This window comes from Xenopus tropicalis, chromosome 2 (assembly GCF_000004195.4).
Source record: "Xenopus tropicalis strain Nigerian chromosome 2, UCB_Xtro_10.0, whole genome shotgun sequence".
NCBI classification, from domain to species: Eukaryota; Metazoa; Chordata; class Amphibia; order Anura; family Pipidae; genus Xenopus; species Xenopus tropicalis.
In genome coordinates this window covers 15,070,681-15,089,733 of record NC_030678.2, presented here as the reverse complement: position 1 = coordinate 15,089,733, position 19,053 = coordinate 15,070,681, and the positions used below count along the sequence as shown (strand labels likewise).

General features: G+C 45.6%; 1 protein-coding gene across 2 annotated transcripts; it reads right to left on the bottom strand.

Annotated features, from left to right (window-relative positions):
- Positions 1-6,743: 6,743 nt before the first annotated feature.
- c21orf62 (chromosome 21 open reading frame 62) lies at positions 6,744-16,589 on the bottom strand. Of its 2 annotated transcripts, none has more exons than XM_012956728.3 (2): positions 10,066-10,507; positions 6,744-7,664 (listed from the first exon to the last, which is right to left on the bottom strand). In XM_012956728.3, the coding sequence occupies exon 2, from the start codon at positions 7,586-7,588 to the stop codon at positions 6,965-6,967; it is 624 nt and encodes a 207-aa protein (XP_012812182.1). In that variant the 5' UTR covers positions 7,589-7,664; positions 10,066-10,507; the 3' UTR covers positions 6,744-6,964. The 2 variants fall into 2 exon arrangements, with proteins under 2 accessions (XP_012812182.1, NP_001004889.1); NM_001004889.1 differs by lacking the exon at positions 10,066-10,507 and adding an exon at positions 16,445-16,589 and having other exon boundaries at positions 6,747-7,664.
- Between the last annotated feature and the right edge of the window lie 2,464 nt (positions 16,590-19,053).

Genomic DNA, 19,053 nt, shown 5'->3' with positions numbered 1-19,053 from the left:
GGGAGAAACGGGAACGCCCACTGATTCTGAGGAGAGAAAGAAAAGAATATGCCGCCACCTAGTGGCCGGAGGAGTTACTAAAGCGGCAGCTGCAGTTTGACTACGGAAGCGCAGACAAGGCAGCAGTACTAATAGCGACACCTAGCGTTCGGAAGTTATATCTTTCTCTATAGGTTTGGGGCAATGCTGACACCTAGCCGCTAGAAAGAAAACCTATTTATTAGCGGAGCAGCATTTTATCCCCCTTATCCTTATTGCATGTATATCTTTATTTATAAAGCGCTACTTATGTACGCAGCGCTGTATAGTAGAATTCATTAATACAAACAGGGGGTTAAAGATAATGGATAAATACAAAAGATAATGGATAAATACAAAGTACAACAATAAATACAATAAATACAAGATACAGTTGCAATAAGAGTCAGAAACACAAGATGAAGGAGGTCCCTGCCCCGTAGAGCTTACAATCTTGCAGCGAAGGAAGGACGCGCCTATCAGTAGGCTCCATTCACTTGGGATAATTAAGCAATGAAGACTGCCTTTGTAAAACGACTAATTCATTTTCTCCCAATTGTGGCACCTAGCTGCCCAAGGATGAACTATCAGATCCCACAGGTACACGGGGCAGAAAGTGGGGGCTAAATAAATATATCGCTACACACTAATGCTGGATACTAAAATACTGACACCTAGCGGGGGTGGCCAAAATAGCAACAGTCCGATGGGGGCAGAAGAAAATTCTTAAAGGAACAGTAACACTAAAAAATGAAAGAGCTTTAAAGTAATAAAAATATAATGCACTGTTGCCCTGCACTGGTAAAACTGGCGTGTTTGCTACAGTAACACTACTATAATTTATATAATAAATTATAGTAGTATTTTCTTACCTTAGTGACCCCTAATGGAGCAGGAACAGCTTTTTCCAATTACTCTACCCTCCGGGGCTGATAAAAATGTAATTAGAGTGACACCTAGCGGACAAATATAAAACAGTTTTTCCTAGCGGACAAATATAAAACATTCCTTGCTGATTACTGGCACCTAGTGGTTGATGTTAGAAACTCTGCGGCTAGTACGTTGCCGCTTTAGTCCTCTATTCCTACTCATTTACAGTAAGGTTTCTGGGCAGTGGAGAATAATAACTAAGGCCAATATTCACTAATGATCAGCACGTGAAGGGAATTTAAACCCTTAAAACAAATGTAGAACCATGGCATTCTAAATGCGACGCCTAGTGGCCTATGGCTGAAACAGACTTTTTTTCTCAGTACACAGGGATACCCAGATGGTGAGAAACCAAGGAAAGTGACAGTAGAAAACAGTGACATCTGGTGGTTGATAGTGAAAATGACATGGAGGGGCAGTAGCGCCCAGATCTCACTCTGCAATTTCTCTACTCTCCCCACACAAACTGACAGCCCCAACACACACATCACACAGGGTGGCCTGACCGACCTCCAGGTAGATAAGCCCTGGGCTTGGAGCCAATGGGATTTGCCAAATATCTGTCTGTATTGTATAAACCACTTCCATGTGTAACAGAGAGACTGAGAGGTGCTTAGGGGCAGCTGCTTTCAATATGAGCCCCCAAAACTGCTCAGAGATGCAGAGAGAGAGATTAGTGATGAGCAAATCTGTCCCATTTTGCTTCGCCATAAAATTCAGGAAACGACAAGAAAATTTGCGAAACGGCGAAAAATCTGCGAAACACATTTGTCGCATAATTTTTCCACTGTGAATTTTCATGGAAATTTCGTGAAACAATTTGCGAATGCCTGGTGAAAGAATTCACTCATCACTAAGGGCTCTGGCACACGGGGAGATTAGTCGCCCGCGGCAAAACTCCCTGTTCGCGGGCAACTAATCTCCCCGAGTTGCCTTCCCCTGCCATCCCACCGGCAAACTTGTAAGTCGCCGGTGGGATGGCAGACGCGGCGGCGCGATTTCGCGCAAATCGCCCCGCCGCGTCTGCCATACCACCGGCGACTTACATTGTCGCCGATGGGATGGCAAGGGAAGGCAACTCGGGGAGATTAGTCGCCCGCTATGTGCCGCTACTTCTGCGCTTTTATAAGGTTGCGCCTGTGTGTACTGACGTCACACGCACGGGGCGCAACCTTATAAAAGTGCAGAAGTACACTGAGGCAGCAGGCAGCTGGGGGGAGGGAAGGTGGGAACTGGCAGATGCTTGGGGGCCCTGGGGGAAGCTGGAGAATGCTTTGGGGGGGCCCTGGGGGAAGCTGGAGAATGCTTTGGGGGGGCCCTGGGGGAAGCTGGAGGATGCTTTGGGTGGGGGGCCCTGGGGGAAGCTGGAGGATGCTTTTGGGGGGGCCTGGGGGAAGCTGGAGGATGCTTTTGGGGGGGCCTGGGGGAAGCTGGAGAATGCTTTGGGGGGGAGCCTGGGGGAAGCTGGAGGATGCTTTGGAGGTGGGGCCCTGGGGGAAGCTGGTGGATGCTTTGTGGGGGGAGCCTGGGGGAAGCTGGAGGATGCTTTTGGGGGGGCCTGGGGGAAGCTGGAGAATGCTTTGGGGGGGGCCCTGGGGGAAGCTGGAGGATGCTTTGGGGGGGCACCTGGGGGAAGCTGGAGAATGCTTTGGGGGGGCCTGGGGGAAGCTGGAGAATGCTTTGGGGGGGCACCTGGGGGAAGCTGGAGAATGCTTTGGGGGGGCCTGGGGGAAGCTGGAGAATGCTTTGGGGGGGGCACCTGGGGGAAGCTGGAGAATGCTTTGGGGGGGGCCTGGGGGAAGCTGGAGAATGCTTTGGGGGGGCCTGGGGGAAGCTGGAGAATGCTTTGGGGGGGCCTGGGGGAAGCTGGAGAATGCTTTGGGGGGGCACCTGGGGGAAGCTGGAGAATGCTTTGGGGGGCCCTGGGGGAAGCTGGAGGATGCTTTGGGGGGGCACCTGGGGGAAGCTGGAGAATGCTTTTGGGGGGGCCCTGGGAGAAGCTGGAATATGCTTTGGGGGGGGGCCTGGGGGAAGCTGCAGGATGCTTTGGGGGGGCCTGTTTAGGGGGGCCCTGGCTACCAAAGTTTTATGTCCTTTGTATTGATGGTAGGGGTCACTGGGGGAGGGGCCATTGGGGTGTGGGAGGAGGGGGGTCCCAGAAAACTTTGTTGTGAGGGGCCCCGTGATTTCTGATGGCGGCCCTGTTAGTCAGTCTGTCCAATAGAATGGAACAATAAGTGTGTGGCCTGTAGTACCAACCATCTGATTGGCCTGAGGGCTGATTTGGTACAGCGCGGGGGGCCGGTGTATGACCACCTTAAACCCTGAGCAGGGTTGGGCCATAAGGCTGTTAAGGCTACTTGAGCTTCCATAGACTTATTACTGGGTCAGTACCCCAACAGCAGCCACCAGAACAGGAACCCAATTATGAATCCAATGGGGTAGAGTTATTTATCTGATCATAAACTAGACGTATACTAGAGAGTAAAACACTGCCCGTATGATTGTCAGCTCCTTTTCACAAGACTGAGCTGTATGTGTTCTATATGTTACTCTGTATGTCCAATGTATGTAACCCACTTATTGTACAGCGCTGCGGGATATGTTGGCGCTTTATTAATAAATGTTAATAATAATAATATGTGCCATGCTTCATAATTTAAAGGGAAAGTAAACCCCAAAATAATATTATGCTTATAGAAAGCAATGTTTCAAACATACATTCATTCATGTTTGTAAATACAGTTGCTATTTAAAGCAGTATCTATCTGTCCCTGCACCGCTGGTTCTGAATCCTAAAACAGTGTAGCAGAAGCCAGTTAACCCTTTATTTGGGAGAGTTTTAGTTTTGGTTTTAATAAAGAGTTAACAGTTGTGTAAGGAGCCCTGTTGCCCACCATACTTGTGTTCCATAAATACCAATAAAGATGCATCTGGCATGAGAATCAGTCCCCCTATTAAGGTGAATGGGGACGGCGGGCACTGCCCTGGGTGGGGGGGGGGGTTGGCAGCGGTAGAATAAATTCACAATATCCCAATAAAAGCAGCTATGGAACTTCATGTTGTTGTGCCGGCAGGTCGGAGAGACGAGGGACAGACGTACTGCCGGCCTGATCTGATCAGTGTTTATATCACGGGGGATTCATTGGCCGCCTTGGCTCATTTACCTACCGCACATGTAAACACATGAGTGGAATTTTCCATTAGTGAAGTTTGCTCTGTGTGCCTTGTAACTGTCAGAGAATGTTCCGTGGCAGGGAAGGTGCGGCGCTGGCAGAGGCACAGCCGGGCAGCACTGCTACATGTTTGGCCATAGGCTGCTCTTCTGGGTAACTAGGGAGTCGGCCCAATTTGTTACCGGTACTAGCCATGGTACCGACTCTCCTATATTTAGCACATTTTTATTTGTTCTTTATTTCTGTTATTGGTATTTTTTATTCCGTATCTTTCTAGTCAGGCCTCTCCTATTCAAATTGTAGTCTCTCATGCACACCACTGCTTGGTTGCTAGGGTAAATTTGACCCTAGCAACCAGATAGCAGCTGAAATTCCAAACTGGAGAGTTGCTGAACAAAAAGGTAAATAATTCCGAAACCACAAAATGAAGTCCAATTGCAAACTGTCTCAGAATATCCCAGTCTACATCAGACTAGGGCGTGTTTACTAAGAATGGAGATAAATATCACCGGTGATGTTGCCTGTAGCAACCAATTAGGTCTTTGCTTTGCTTTCTAACTTGTAGGTGACTGTTCAAATCTTATTGCTGATTGGTTGCTATGGGCAACATCACCAGAGATATTTATCTCCAATCTTAGTAAACATGCCCCTAAAGGTTAATTTAAAGGGGAACTACCTCTTTAACAAAACAACAGCTGCCGTGCGTCGGTTTCAGCCTCTCGAGCGGAACATTACAGGCTTTGGACTTGTTCCTAACAGCTGGATATCTCTTCCCTCACTTCCTTAGCAGCCGACAGATGATAGCGGTTGCTGCCCATTGGAATGTTATACGCAGAGCAGTTCCTTTAGGGAAGGATAACTGTTTCTCAGGGTATTGCCTGCAGGGAAAGAGCTGTATGACTTCCATTGCCCCAAAGGGAGATCATTTCCCCCCCTGGCTTAAGCATCAGTACTTTATTATATCCTAAATGATTATTTAGTAATGGCTAAGGACTACGTTTGCCACCTGGCCGGTTATCAGCTGGACAGTCCGGTTTTCACAAGGCCGGTCCGGGTCAAAAGTGCCTGCCTGGTTTTCCAAATTAGGAAATCTGGAAAGGAATCTTCCTGAATGATATAGTCATAGTCCCGCCCCTGATGTCATGCTCCCTCCCACTGTGTCACCCAATCGGCTCCCTGGAATCAACCACCCTCATGATGTCACTAAATACCCCCTTCCCCTTAGTTATGGAAAAGGGGTCAGACTGGGCCAGTGGAATTCCATGAAATTTATGGTGAACCCTTATTTACAATCCTTCTTGACCAGAGGTAGAACTTATTGGGCCCCACCAAACCAGACCTGCTCCTTGCTGATTCCACTTCCATGAAATTTATGGTGAACCCTTATTTACTATCTTTCTTGACCAGAGGTAGAACTTATTGGGCCCACCAACCCAGACCTGCTCCTTGCTGATTCCACTTCCATGAAATTTATGGTGAACCCTTATTTACTATCTTTCTTGACCAGAGGTAGAACTTATTGGGCCCCACCAACCCAGACCTGCTCCTTGCTGATTCCACTTCCATGAAATTTATGGTGAACCCTTATTTACTATCTTTCTTGACCAGAGGTAGAACTTATTGGGCCCCACCAACCCAGACCTGCTCCTTGCTGATTCCACTTCCATGAAATTTATGGTGAACCCTTATTTACTATCTTTCTTGACCAGAGGTAGAACTTATTGGGCCCCACCAACCCAGACCTGCTCCTTGCTGATTCAACTTCCATGAAATTTATGGTGAACCCTTATTTACTATCCTTCTTGACCAGAGGTAGAACTTATTGGGCCCCACCAACCCAGACCTGCTCCTTGCTGATTCAACTTCCATGATATTTATGGTGAACCCTTATTTACTATCTTTCTTGACCAGAGGTAGAACTTATTGGGCCCCACCACCTTTCACTCTAGGCCCCCTAAACATTGGGCACAAGACATTTTTCATAAATAATAAATATTGATCCCAGTCTGTGAGCCCCCAATACCTACTGGGCCCCCCAGCATTTGCAGCCCTGCTTCCTCTATAGATACATTGATGGTTTGGAGTGGAAGATACCATAATGTTTTTCATATATCTCTAACCTGGTTAGGAGCTAAGCAGGACATTGGCCTAATGTTTGGAGTTCAAAGTGGGGCTTCAACTACAAATGGAGAAAAAAAAACCTAAAAACCTGTATAGATGGAAGTTTAGACCAGAAGGTGACATTTGGGGGTATATTTATTAACATTGAACACAAACATCATCTGTGATGTTGCCCATAGCAACCAATCAGCAATTAGATTTGAATGGTTACCTACAAGAAAAAGAAGCAAAGATCTGATTGGTTGCTATGGGCAACATCATCAGTGATGCTTATCACCAATGTCAATAAATACTCTGTGTATTCCTTCATTAGTCCCCAACCTGTAGATTACCAGTGAATCCTGGAGCTAAAGCTATGTGTATAACCCATCCATGTAGCTGGGGTTCCCTAACACAGCATAGGTTGCCCTTCAGTAGAATTCATTGTGTGGATCTTCCACTTGAGGACCATCTGTATCTCACCTACAGCCTCCAGCAGTGCCTTTATATGGACTCTTGTTGCATGTTGGGACTTATTTATTAATAGCAGATTAAGAAGCACAATTTGAAGATCCTGGGTTCAACATAACAACAAATGCTAGAGGAACATGTACATTGATGTCATATGCATCATATTCTCAGCTGAGGGTTGTAGATCCCTTGAGTTGAACTGTTGAGTCTGACTCATACAGAGTCTACTGATTGGCTGCCATTGTGCCATCACTTCCCACCTCTGGGTGTCAGTAGATCAGTGTTACCACATAGCTGGTGTTTGTTACTGAGAATGCATTGGGGTACGGCAGGTTTGGGAACTGCTCATTAATGCTGGAAACATCCTCCACGCTGTATGCCTTCAAGGACTGTCCGTTAAAAAGGGAGGTATCCAGATAAGAAATGTGGAACAAGGATGTCTTTTCTCTGGGGTGCTGGGAGGTCTTGTCCATGGGTTTCATGTCGTGGTTGTATATGATCAGCCTCTGCTCAGTTGAGTTGGCAGTGTGGACTTCTAAGCGTCGGAGGCCAATGATGGCCAAGTAATCGGTTGGCAGAGGCAAAGCCCCACATAACGACAGCTTGAGATCCTGCACCAGGGTAAAGTTGAGCAGCTGGCCAAGGATGGACGTGTTGGTGAACCAGACCACCAGGTCACCCGTGTAACTGATTCTGGACGGGTACTGGGATTTGCAGTTGCACATGAGGTTGGCCAGGCTGTACTCACAGCTCTTGATTTCGGTGGAGCAGCTGCAGTTTCGAACGTTGTTGTCCTTGGGGAACAAGAGCGTGCTGTTCTGCCCGCTTACGAGGTTTCTGGCAAGACCAAAGCTTAAGAAGCTGAACAAGAAAAGGCAGGGGTTGCAGGACATTGAGATGCTTTTTCCAGTATGGCTCAGCCTTCTGAAAGCCAGTTTCCATCAGCTGAGGGCTGGAATCATTTAACATCTAGATGGAAGATCACAAGGTCATTATTTGTAAAGGTAATTACTTAATAATAGGGCTAATGGCACAAGCAGCATTTGCCCTGTTAGGGCACTTTCATCAGGCAGTGGGGGAACACCAGCCAAGTTGCCTTCCACTGACTTCAATGGCTACTGCTCATCATGGCCTGCATTTGACTTGAATGGCAACAACCTGTGACAAGCAGTTGCCTTTCTTGTCAGTGGATGGCACCACGAGGCAGTTGCCATTCAAGTCAATGAAGGGCACCATGAGGCAGTTGCTATTTAAGTCATTGGTGGAAACCACGAGGCAGTTGCCTTTCAAATCAGTGGCGGGCACCATGAGGTAGTTGTCATTCGAGTCAATGGAGGGCACCATGAGGCAGTTGCTATTTAAGTCATTGGTGGAAACCACGAGGCAGTTGCCTTTCAAATCAATGGCGGGCACCATGAGGTAGTTGTCATTCGAGTCAATGGCGGGCACAATGAGGCAGTTGCCATTGAAGTTAATGGCGGGAACAATGAGGCAGTTGCCATTGAAGTTAATGGTGGGAACAATGAGGCAGTTGCCATTGAAGTTAATGGTGGGAACAATGAGGCAGTTGCCATTGAAGTTAATGGTGGGCACCATGAGGCAGCTGTCATTCGAGTCTATGCTGGGCACAATGAAGCAGTTGCCATTCAGGTCAACCGAATAGTTCAAGTGGTCCACTGCCAGAGAAAATGCTACATGTGCCACTAGCTTACTGGCAACAGGATAAAAATGGTATTTGGTTAAATATTATTAGGACCAACAATCCTAATATAAAGGGCTGGGGAGGCTTGGCAGGGAACAGGATCCTGGGAGTTTGTTCAAGATGGAGTCACTAAAAGGAGATGACTTGGCTAAAAGAACTAGGGGGACAGAAAGGTTAGCAACTGTAAGCCTTGCATTGTAAGCAGCAGTCCTGCCGTGCTTTATGGCTGAGATTCTAGCTATCTGTATAACAGAGCATTCTGTCACAGTGGCACAGATCCTATCTGATCCCCCCCCATTGTAAGCAGCAGTCCTGCCCTGCTTTATGGCTGAGATTCTAGCTATCTGTATAACAGAGCATTCTGTCACAGTGGCACAGATCCTATCTGATCCCCCCCCCCCATTGTAAGCAGCAGTCCTGCCCTGCTTTATGGCTGATTCTAGCTATCTGTATAACAGAGCATTCTGTCACAGTGGCACAGATCCTATCTGATCCCCCCCCCCCCCCCATTGTAAGCAGCAGCCCTGCCCTGCTTTATGGCTGAGATTCTAGCTATCTGTATAACAGAGCATTCTGTCACAGTGGCACAGATCCTATCTGATCCCCCCATTGTAAGCAGCAGTCCTGCCCTGCTTTATGGCTGAGATTCTAGCTATCGGTATAACAGAGCATTCTGTCACAGTGGCACAGATCCTATCTGATCCCCCCCCATTGTAAGCAGCAGTCCTGCCCTGCTTTATGGCTGAGATTCTAGCTATCTGTATAACAGAGCATTCTGTCACAGTGGCACAGATCCTATCTGATCCCCCATTGTAAGCAGCAGTCCTGCCCTGCTTTATGGCTGAGATTCTAGCTATCTGTATAACAGAGCATTCTGTCACAGTGGCACAGATCCTATCTGATCCCCCCCATTGTAAGCAGCAGTCCTGCCCTGCTTTATGGCTGAGATTCTAGCTATCTGTATAACAGAGCATTCTGTCACAGTGGCACAGATCCTATCTGATCCCCCCATTGTAAACAGCAGTCCTGCCCTGCTTTATGGCTGAGATTCTACAGTCAGACTTCACTAGTCAGGGATCCTGAATTGTTTTCCACCACTGCAGAATCAAAATAAGTATTTTTATTGAAACCAAATGCTTTAATAATATAAATCAATACCAATAATGGCATTTGGAGATGATGGTATTTAGTAGCCCCATGAAGGAATATTTGGGCTAAAATAAAGCATTTCATGCTAAATTCCTTTTCATGGTTTAAATATTTTGCTTTTATCTTTAATCCCATCCCTCTTTTTTTTTCTCTAAAGAATTCTCTGCGATTTCTCTGTTCTCCCATGTGTTTTTGTTTGGCTTCAGCTTCAAGCACAAGGCTGACATCTGGCCGCGCTCTGCTACCATCCCAGAAGCCCGTAACGCCGCTCGTATAAAAACAATATTAGGGCAATTACGGGAGCTGTCCTACAAACACCCCGCATCATTACCAATACAGAGAGAATACCCAGCATGCCAGCCCCACCTGCTGTAGGGATACCCTACAATTATTGCCCAAAGGAACATTTTTATCATTTTAGAATATTAGAAAAAAAATAAAAACCTTTGATTTCATGAATTATTATGATTTATAGCAAAGAGCACCTTGCGTGAAATGATAACTGAGATATGGACTCACCCCACTGCTCATCGGCGCAGCTTTCCATGTGCTTCCCGGGGCTGCGGGAGCTGAAATCCCACTCTACTTTTGAACTGGTTCTCATATTGTGTTTTTCTTCCCCTTGATCTATCTTTGGACTCTCTGCCACGCAGCAGCAGCACCAGTAGCAGGAAATGAATGTCAGAGGCTTTTGGCTGGATCCATTCAGTTAAAGCCGCAGTGCCATTTGCTCTGCAACTTTTATCTGAGGAGCCCCGTGGGAACAGATTTAAGGCCCCCCCTTCCGCCCCCTAAATGTCAGCCACCCAGGCAGCTGGCAGGAGCCAACGGCAGGGCAATACGTATTTATTCTACGTGGGAATAATCTTTCCAGGGAAACAGCGCCTTCCAGTCTCCTAGGTTATTTTAGGAAACCAAAAGAAAATGAGAGCTTTATGAACAGAAGTGCCGCGTCTCCCCCCCGATGCCACTCTCCCACCTCAAATGGGACCCGCACGTGACACCGGGACAGGGAAACAAAGGGTTACACTGAGTCACCTTTCACACAGGTTAGACTAACATCAGATACCCCCAAACACACCACCCCCCCAAATAACTATTTGCTACCACCATCTATCATTAACAGGCGATAGAAACCTAATACACAAACCCTTAATTAATTAAAGGTCTCTTGTGGACACAAAGCAAAATGTTGCCAGGTTTAACTCTGGACATGCCAGGGAAATACAACGTGGCATGACAGTCTGTATGAAGCATTTCTCCTCTGCATATTGGCTAACTATGGGAGCCAGGCCCAGACTTGGAATCTGTGGGTTCCCTCTGCTGTAGGATGTCATAGACAAGGGGATCCCCAACCTTTTTATCCATAAGCTGCATTCAAATGTAAAAAGAGTTGGGGAGCAACGCAAGCATGAAAAATGTACTTGGGTGCCAAATATGGGCTGTGATTGGCTATTTGGTAGCCCCCATGAGGTCTGACAGCCTACAGGAAGCTCTGTTTGGCAGTACACCTGGCGTTTATGCAGCCAAAACTTGCCCCCAAGGTCAGGAATTCAAAAATAAGCACCAGTGAGGCCATTGGGAGAGACAGTCACTATTTATTGGGCCTGTGTGTACTTGAAACACCAGGGCCTATTTCAGGGCCCAGTCCAGACCTGATGGGAGCTCACTGGGGAGGACAATAGTGGAGGTGTAGGACACCAAGGCTTCATGTGGGTATAATTGCAGGCCAATTGGTCCCATGTTCTAAAGGGCATAGAGCTGCCTATTACTGGTGTTGAGGTTACACTGTGACTGGTCATGGGGTTCATTCTATATTTGCCCAAAATATGTGCAGATTTCTCTAGGGTGTCTGTGAATAAAAAAACACATCTATCTTGTGTTTTTATGGTGCAGATTTCAGACTGAAGAAGGATTTAGAGATTAATCACCTTAGTTACCCAGAAAATAACCCAGCGGGGGATCCTCACATAAAGCTAATTAATGACTTCATTAAGTGCTCGGCATCCCAGTGAGCACAAACACCTCTCTCTGTGAAAAGTTCCACTTTTGTTTTTCTACTGTAGGGCTCATTCTGCGAGAGGGGGTGTGTGCCGCTCTGTTTGGGCTGCGTGCTTTCTGGGAATAAAGAATTATAATGATGTTAATTATAATTAAGATTATGCCTCCAGACTGATGTATCAGACCAGAGCTGGTTTATAGGGCAGAAAAGGGAATTGTCCCCCCCCGCCAGGCCCCAAGGATTGGATGGTACCCTTTGGTATAAATACAGTTACTAGTTATTATATTCATGGGCTGGGGCTGCTATTGAAAACCAAATGGCGACGCGGATTGTGACATTTTGGACCCTGTACATAATACATCAAACTGGTTATTCAGAAATGGAAAGTCAAGGTCTGTAACACGGTAGGAAAAATATCAGTGTATTCCAATGTATTCCAACAGTCACTCGAGCTCAGCTCTGCCAAGATATTTAATATGTCCTAGAAATTCCAGAAGCTGCAAGAAACTCATAGATGTTTTGGTTTCCCAAATATCAGCCAGTGTTTCCCTGGCAAGGCCTATAAGGAAGGTATTAGGTATTCACTTAGGGTTGCTGTAACATTTTCCTGCCGAGGAATATTCTATTTATACTGTCTGTCTGCGCAGGCTATGAAGAAGCCTAGGGAAGCTGCACTGCTATGGGAGCCAGCCAGTTGCCCTCTCAATAGGGTTGCTATCTGGCCCGTATTTGATCAGCCTAGCCAGTAAATCACCAGCGAGGGTCAGCACCGGTATTACAGATTTACCAGTAATGTACTTGCCGGTATATTTGTAATGGCCTATAAATCCCTCCCTTCCCTGACCTTCGCCTATAACCCTACCCAGTGTGCTCATCTTCCTGCTTTGCTACCCCATTTGCCTTTCCCTGCCCCTAATGTCATAGCCTGCACCCCTTAAGTGATGTCATTTCCCCCCCCACACACACAAACCAAAGGCTGGAACAGGTATGGGATCCCTTATTTGGAAACCCGTTATCCAGAAAGAATTTTAAAACTGATTTCCTTTTTCTCTGTAATAATAAAACAGTACCTGTACTTGGTCCCAACTAAGATATAATTACCCCTTATGGGGGGCAGAACAGTCCTATTGGGTTTATTTAATGGTTAAATGATTCCCTTTTCTCTGTAATAATAAAACAGTACCTGTACTTGATCCCAACTAAGATATAATTACCCCTTATTGGGGCAGAACAGCCCTATTGGGTTTATTTAATGGTTAAATGATTCCCTTTTCTCTGTAATAATAAAACAGTACCTGTACTTGGTCCCAACTAAGATATAATTACCCCTTATGGGGGGCAGAACAGTCCTATTGGGTTTATTTAATGGTTAAATGATTCCCTTTTCTCTGTAATAATAAAACAGTACCTGTACTTGGTCCCAACTAAGATATAATTACCCCTTATTGGGGGCAGAACAACCCTATTGGGTTTATTTAATGGTTAAATGATTCCCTTTTCTCTGTAATAATAAAACAGTACCTGTACTTGGTCCCAACTAAGATATAATTACCCCTTATGGGGGGCAGAACAGTCCTATTGGGTTTATTTAATGGTTAAATGATTCCCTTTTCTCTGTAATAATAAAACAGTACCTGTACTTGATCCCAACTAAGATATAATTACCCCTTATTGGGGCAGAACAGTCCTATTGGGTTTATTTAATGGTTAAATGATTCCCTTTTCTCTGTAATAATAAAACAGTACCTGTACTTGATCCCAACTAAGATATAATTACCCCTTATTGGGGGCAGAACAGCCCTATTGGGTTTATTTAATGGTTAAATGATTTCCTTTTCTCTGTAATAATAAAACAGTACCTGCAAAACAATCCTATTGGGTTTAATTAATGTTTTATTGATTTTTTTAGTAGACTTAAGGTATGGAGATCCAAATTACAGAAAGACCCCTTATCCGGAATACCCTTGGTCCCAAGCATTCTGGATAATGGGTCCTATACCTGTATTAGAAAAAGGGGGCAACCCTAGCCCTCAAAAGTATCCACTTATACTCCCTTCTGCTATCATATAGTTGCCTTATAACATATAACTGGGTAATTTTATAAAGCAGGTCTAGTAACCTATAGTAACCAGGTGGAGGTTTTCCTTTTGTAAAAAAAAAAAATCATATAATTTTTCTAAAAAATAATATAAAAGAAAATGATACACACATAGCACTATATTTATATACAGCATGTAATAGAATAGTTATTACTGTTCCTGTAAATTTATGCTGATTCCATCCCTACCAAGAACCTTTACCCTTTAAAGGAACAGTAACACCAAAAATGAAGCAAACGCCCCATTTGCACCAATGCAGGGCAGCAGTACATATAAAGTACAGTTGTTAGTAATGAGTATACACAAACGCACAGACCTGATGTGTTATAGGCCTTCCTAGGGCATTTAACCTGCATAGCAATCAGACATTGACAAATACCGCATCCCTTTCCCATTGCATGACTGGATATAACTGGTAGGTGAGAGAATTTGAGGGGGGGGGCTAATAAGTAAGGCTTTATGACTGAGATTCCAGACATATTTAAAAAGATCATAAGACAGAAGGGAGTCGTGGAAAGATCAATGAGACACTATCTCTGAGCTTTCACCTTTTTCCATTTTTAACAGCACGAAATTCTTTTGACTAGGGTTCTTCCAAGTCTGTAGCCCATATGGAGAAGCCTTCCATAATACCCGCCTTGGTTTCAGGGGGCAAGGCCAGTGAAATCATTTATAGAATTATTGGATAACAATATGATATTCAGAGTAATATGATGCGATGTTTTATTGCATTGTTGCCCCTGACAGTCCCACGTATGGTTGCCACCTGGCCAGTAAAAATGAGGCTTAATTCCAATGTTATTAATAGGGATAAAAGGCAAAAATATAGGAAAGCCGGTCATTTTTTCCAGAAAAGGTGGCAACCCTAATCCCATGGTATCAGGGACTGCCCCGCGGGCAGGGTCAGACTGGGCCACCGGGACACCGGGAAAAATCCCGGTGGGCCCCGGAGGCCCAGTCCGACCTTTGCTGGCGCTCCCCCTTCTGACTGTTCCTCCCCTGACACATTCAATTTATACATGCTCGGGGAGGACGTCAGGTGGGGGGTTAGGGGGGCCCCTGGGGTGGGTAGGGGACACGGCTGGCTGGGGCACCTGCAGGGCCCCTGGGGCGGGAGCCCCGGTGGGCCCTGCACCCCCCAGTCCGACCCTGCCCGCGGGCTGCCAGCCTATGCCAGGGGACAATATACAGCCCGTATGAGCCCTGCAGGAGGGTGCTGACTAATAAGAAATACAGCTCGGAGGTCTCTGTTCCTTTGTTCACAGGGAAGATTGATGGGGGAGAGGAAATTCTAGATAAACCTTGCAACACCCCCATAGCGCGCTGTGTTTTACGATCTTCTGAAATGCTCCTCTATACAACATTGCACTAATATAACAGTCTCCTCAAACTCCCGGCCGCTGGAAATAATATATCAGCACCTGGTTAGGGATATGTTTCTGTAAAACTGAGAGCCTTATTACAGTGGTTTGTGGAATGGAGTGTTAATTAGTAAATGTACGCAGCGCGTTCCGCAGCAGAATTACTTAAGAGGAACACAATCTAATGTAAGTGCATGTATAAATCACATTATGTCAGGCAGGGCCACCATGAGAGGGGTACAGGGGGGTACAGAGGTGTACAGGGGGTACAGAGAGTACAGAGGGTACTACAGTCAGGGTCCCTGTGGCAGGGGGGGCAGTGCAGGACTAGGGTTGCCATCTGGCCGTAAACTACCTGCCAAGCCCAAGGTCAGTATTAAAAATTTTCTGGCAATGTACTTGCTGGTAACTATATAATAAGTAGTCGATCCTTCCCCGGGAAGTCTCTGATCTGCCCCATCCCATCTCTAATCTACCCCTTCCTAGCTCCCACATACTCAGGGTTCTCTAATAAGGGACCCAGATGCCCAATGGACTCATAGTGTTAGGCCCCTGGGCAGTACCTGCTAACTTACTAGAATTTGGACCTGCAATACCTGATGGTAGCCCTGATGGCAGGAATGTACACCCTGCTGCCCACCCAGCTGTAAGTTGAACTCACAGTACCCCTATGCAGTTAAAGTTCTCTTTTGCAAAATAATGGGAAGGAAAATACTAGCACTTTTGCCTCTATATCCTTTGCAGGGGCGTAGTAACCTTAAATGGGTGGTTCACATTAACATTAAGTTCATTATAGATTGTTATAGAATAGTTGGTCTTCTATTTTTTTTAATAGTTTTAGAATTATTTACCTTCCTCTTCAGACTCGGCAGCCAAAAAACTTGCTCTGCGAGTCTGCAATTTTATTTTTATTGTTCCTTCTAATTGCTTATTTTTTTCCTCCTATTCATATTCCACTATCTTATTCGAACCACTGTCTTGGTCGTTAGGCTTAATTGGACCCTAGCAACCAAATAATGGCTGAAATTCCAAACTGGAGAGCTGCTGAATAAAAAGTAAAATCAGTAAAAAAACACCACAAATATTTAAAAATGAAGACCAATTGCAAATTGTCTCAGAATAACACTCTCTACAACATAGAAGGAAAGTAGCCGAGAGCAGAGTGGGCTGAGGGCAGAGCTTGGGGGACCCTTCTCTCCCACAGTGACCGACCCTGCCTTCTCCCCCTGTTCTATCACTTACTGGCAAATACACCTGCAAACAAGGGAGACATACGATATGGAATACATGGCTTATATTATGCTATATATGCTTTAGTGACCTTATATATCACATTTCCATTACCAATACTGCTGCTGATAGAAGGGAGTAGGGATAGGTAGACCAGGAGGGATGGTAAGGAAACTGAGAAAGTAGGGAGCAAGATATACAATCACCTGCAATAGAACCCCACTGACACAGGCGTCGGCTGCAGTCTGAACTTGCAGTGCAGGGTGTCTCAGTCAGCCCTAAATCTGAGCGCTGGGCTAGTGCATTTATAGAGGAGACCGGGCCATGCTGATGATCCAAGCATACCTTGCAATGTTTGCTTTGATAAATGAGCATGTTTATCTTTGATTTGTTCTTCACATACCAATGAAACACTCCCCCCCTTTCAGGGTTGGGAAAGTTCCTACCAGCCTGGGAAATGCCTGTCTCGGACAAATTAGCCAGCCGGCTTAATCATTACTAGAGGCTGCTGGAAAGTGGAGACCATCAGGCAGCTCCCTGGGCCCAAGGCTCCCCTCCAGCCTTTGTGGTACAGTTATTTTCTGACACTATATTATGTGGTTTGGGATGTGCTCCTGGAAGATAAAATGGCTCAGGACTAAGGGTTGCACTCAATACATTTGGTTTCCATCAAAATCGGTGTTACAACCCTATACCATTATAAAAAATATTGCATAAAACAGCTCATAAGCAAAACCCTGCTGCTACCCCTTCAGGTAGGGATAGGAAGCTCTGACATATTCAGAGTAGTTGTGAGTTAGGCCAGCTTAGCAAGAGCAGCATTTGGCCCTACGGAGGAGTAGTACTACCCAACAGTAAACACACAATTTCACTCTTCCTCCCTATTCTACAGGTTACACTTCCGTGAAAAAGAGACCTTTGTATTTGTGACTTCAGCACGTAATCTTTAGCCACGTAAAGGTTATTTTGGGATATAATAAAAAAAAGATATAAATGATCGTTTATAAATATAACATCAAATGCAGAAGAGTTGGTTCAGGCAAAATCATTCTAGTGCCACGTATATTTTAGGGGTGTTGTTTTTCATAAATAAATATTGCTTCCTATATTGGGCCCTGTACCACCTGGGCCCCACAGCAGCTGCAGGGTCTGCCTCCCCTATAGTTATGATTCTGTTTGGCATACAATTAAGCATTTGTTGCCAAGTTCACCCTACCTGCTCCTGGAAAATCTCAGGGTATTTTTCTCCAAATTGGCTGGTATGAATAGAGATGCCACCCAGCCAGCAGATACACGTTTCCCAGTAATGTAATTGCCAGTAAATTTGTAAAACCCTATAAATCCCTCCCTTCCCTGACCCTCTCTGCTGCTGGATCCCCCTTGTTTGAATAGTCCAACCTGTGCCCCGCCCATTACTCCACCACCCAGTCCACCATTTAATAAGCGCTAAAGGTAGCCATACACGTCAAGATCTTCTCCCAATATCCCCACCTACGGGTGGGCGATATCGGGGGAATTTAAGCTAATTCAGTCATTTGGCCCTGGGGCAGGACAGTAATGGGAGGCAGTCACAGCCAATAACATGGCATTTCTTTTATGCACTTTGCACCCTGCCCCCAGGGTCAGATAGGGCTGGTGGGACACTAGGAAAAACTTGGTCAGCTCTGGCCCTTGTTAGTCCTGCCAACCCAGTCCTTCTCCCTGTCTCAACTGTCTGTGGGTGCTCCTTGCTCCCCACTGGTTGCACCCAGAAAGAGACAGGCAGGCACACATGCGTCGGGGGCAGGGTTGCCATTAGCTCTGATCCCTGTGGAGAATCTCACAACTAGGTTGGGGGGCCCCTGAGGTGGCAGCCCTGGTGAGCCCTGTGCACCCCCAGTCCAACACTGTAAATGAGCCCTATGGCCTTACCAGTTAGCCTGTATAGTATTTACCAACCACGTCCCAAGCAGTAATATCAGCGCTGACATAGAGACTAAAGATACAGCTGGTAGAGATCACTGGACACATATTTATTATCTAAATAAATACCCACTTTTACTTATTAAAGGGGAAGGAAAACTATCCATAAGGAGCAAAAAAAAAAAGTCCTTTACTTTCTAATTTAATTAATATCATTCATTTTTAAATATTCCAGACAATTGCCGTGGGGCTAAATGCCATTCTGTTCCCCTTTGGCTGTGAATAACCCACTGAGCCCGGTTTTATTGAAAGGTTCCTTGTGCCGAGTGGAGAATTGGTGCTGAAATGATATAAGGGGAGAGGAGTGTGGGAAAGTCCTGCCGCACAAAGGCATTAATCCCCTCAAGTTGTTTGCAATCTCTTAAAATAACAATTAGGGAGGGAAATGGCTGATCATTTTAACTCATTCTTTGCTGGAACAGTGAGGGGAAACCTTCATTCTTGTATTTTGACTTTGTGACACTGAACCCACAGTGAGCGCATTATGTTTGTGTTTTGGAACTGGGGGGAGGGGGGGGGGTCCATTTGCTGCTGGGTCTGTCACCCCATGTCTTTCCCACTAATTTGTACAACTGACAGTTGGGCTTACCCAAACTGCCAAGATTTTAATGAGCAGTTATGCAATGTGCTATATATATATATAAATTCAGAAAATTCTAAGCGCACTCCAGGGTCTTATCATAAGAAATTCAGTCTTTATTCCAACATTGCCATCTGCGGTTCGTATTGTGGATGTATATATATATTTATAGAAGGAAATCCCTCAAATCAACATAAAATTTCTCACATTTGTAATTTACATTTTTCATTTTACGTTTTTCCCCCTAGATTTCACGATATCGGCAGTTTTTAC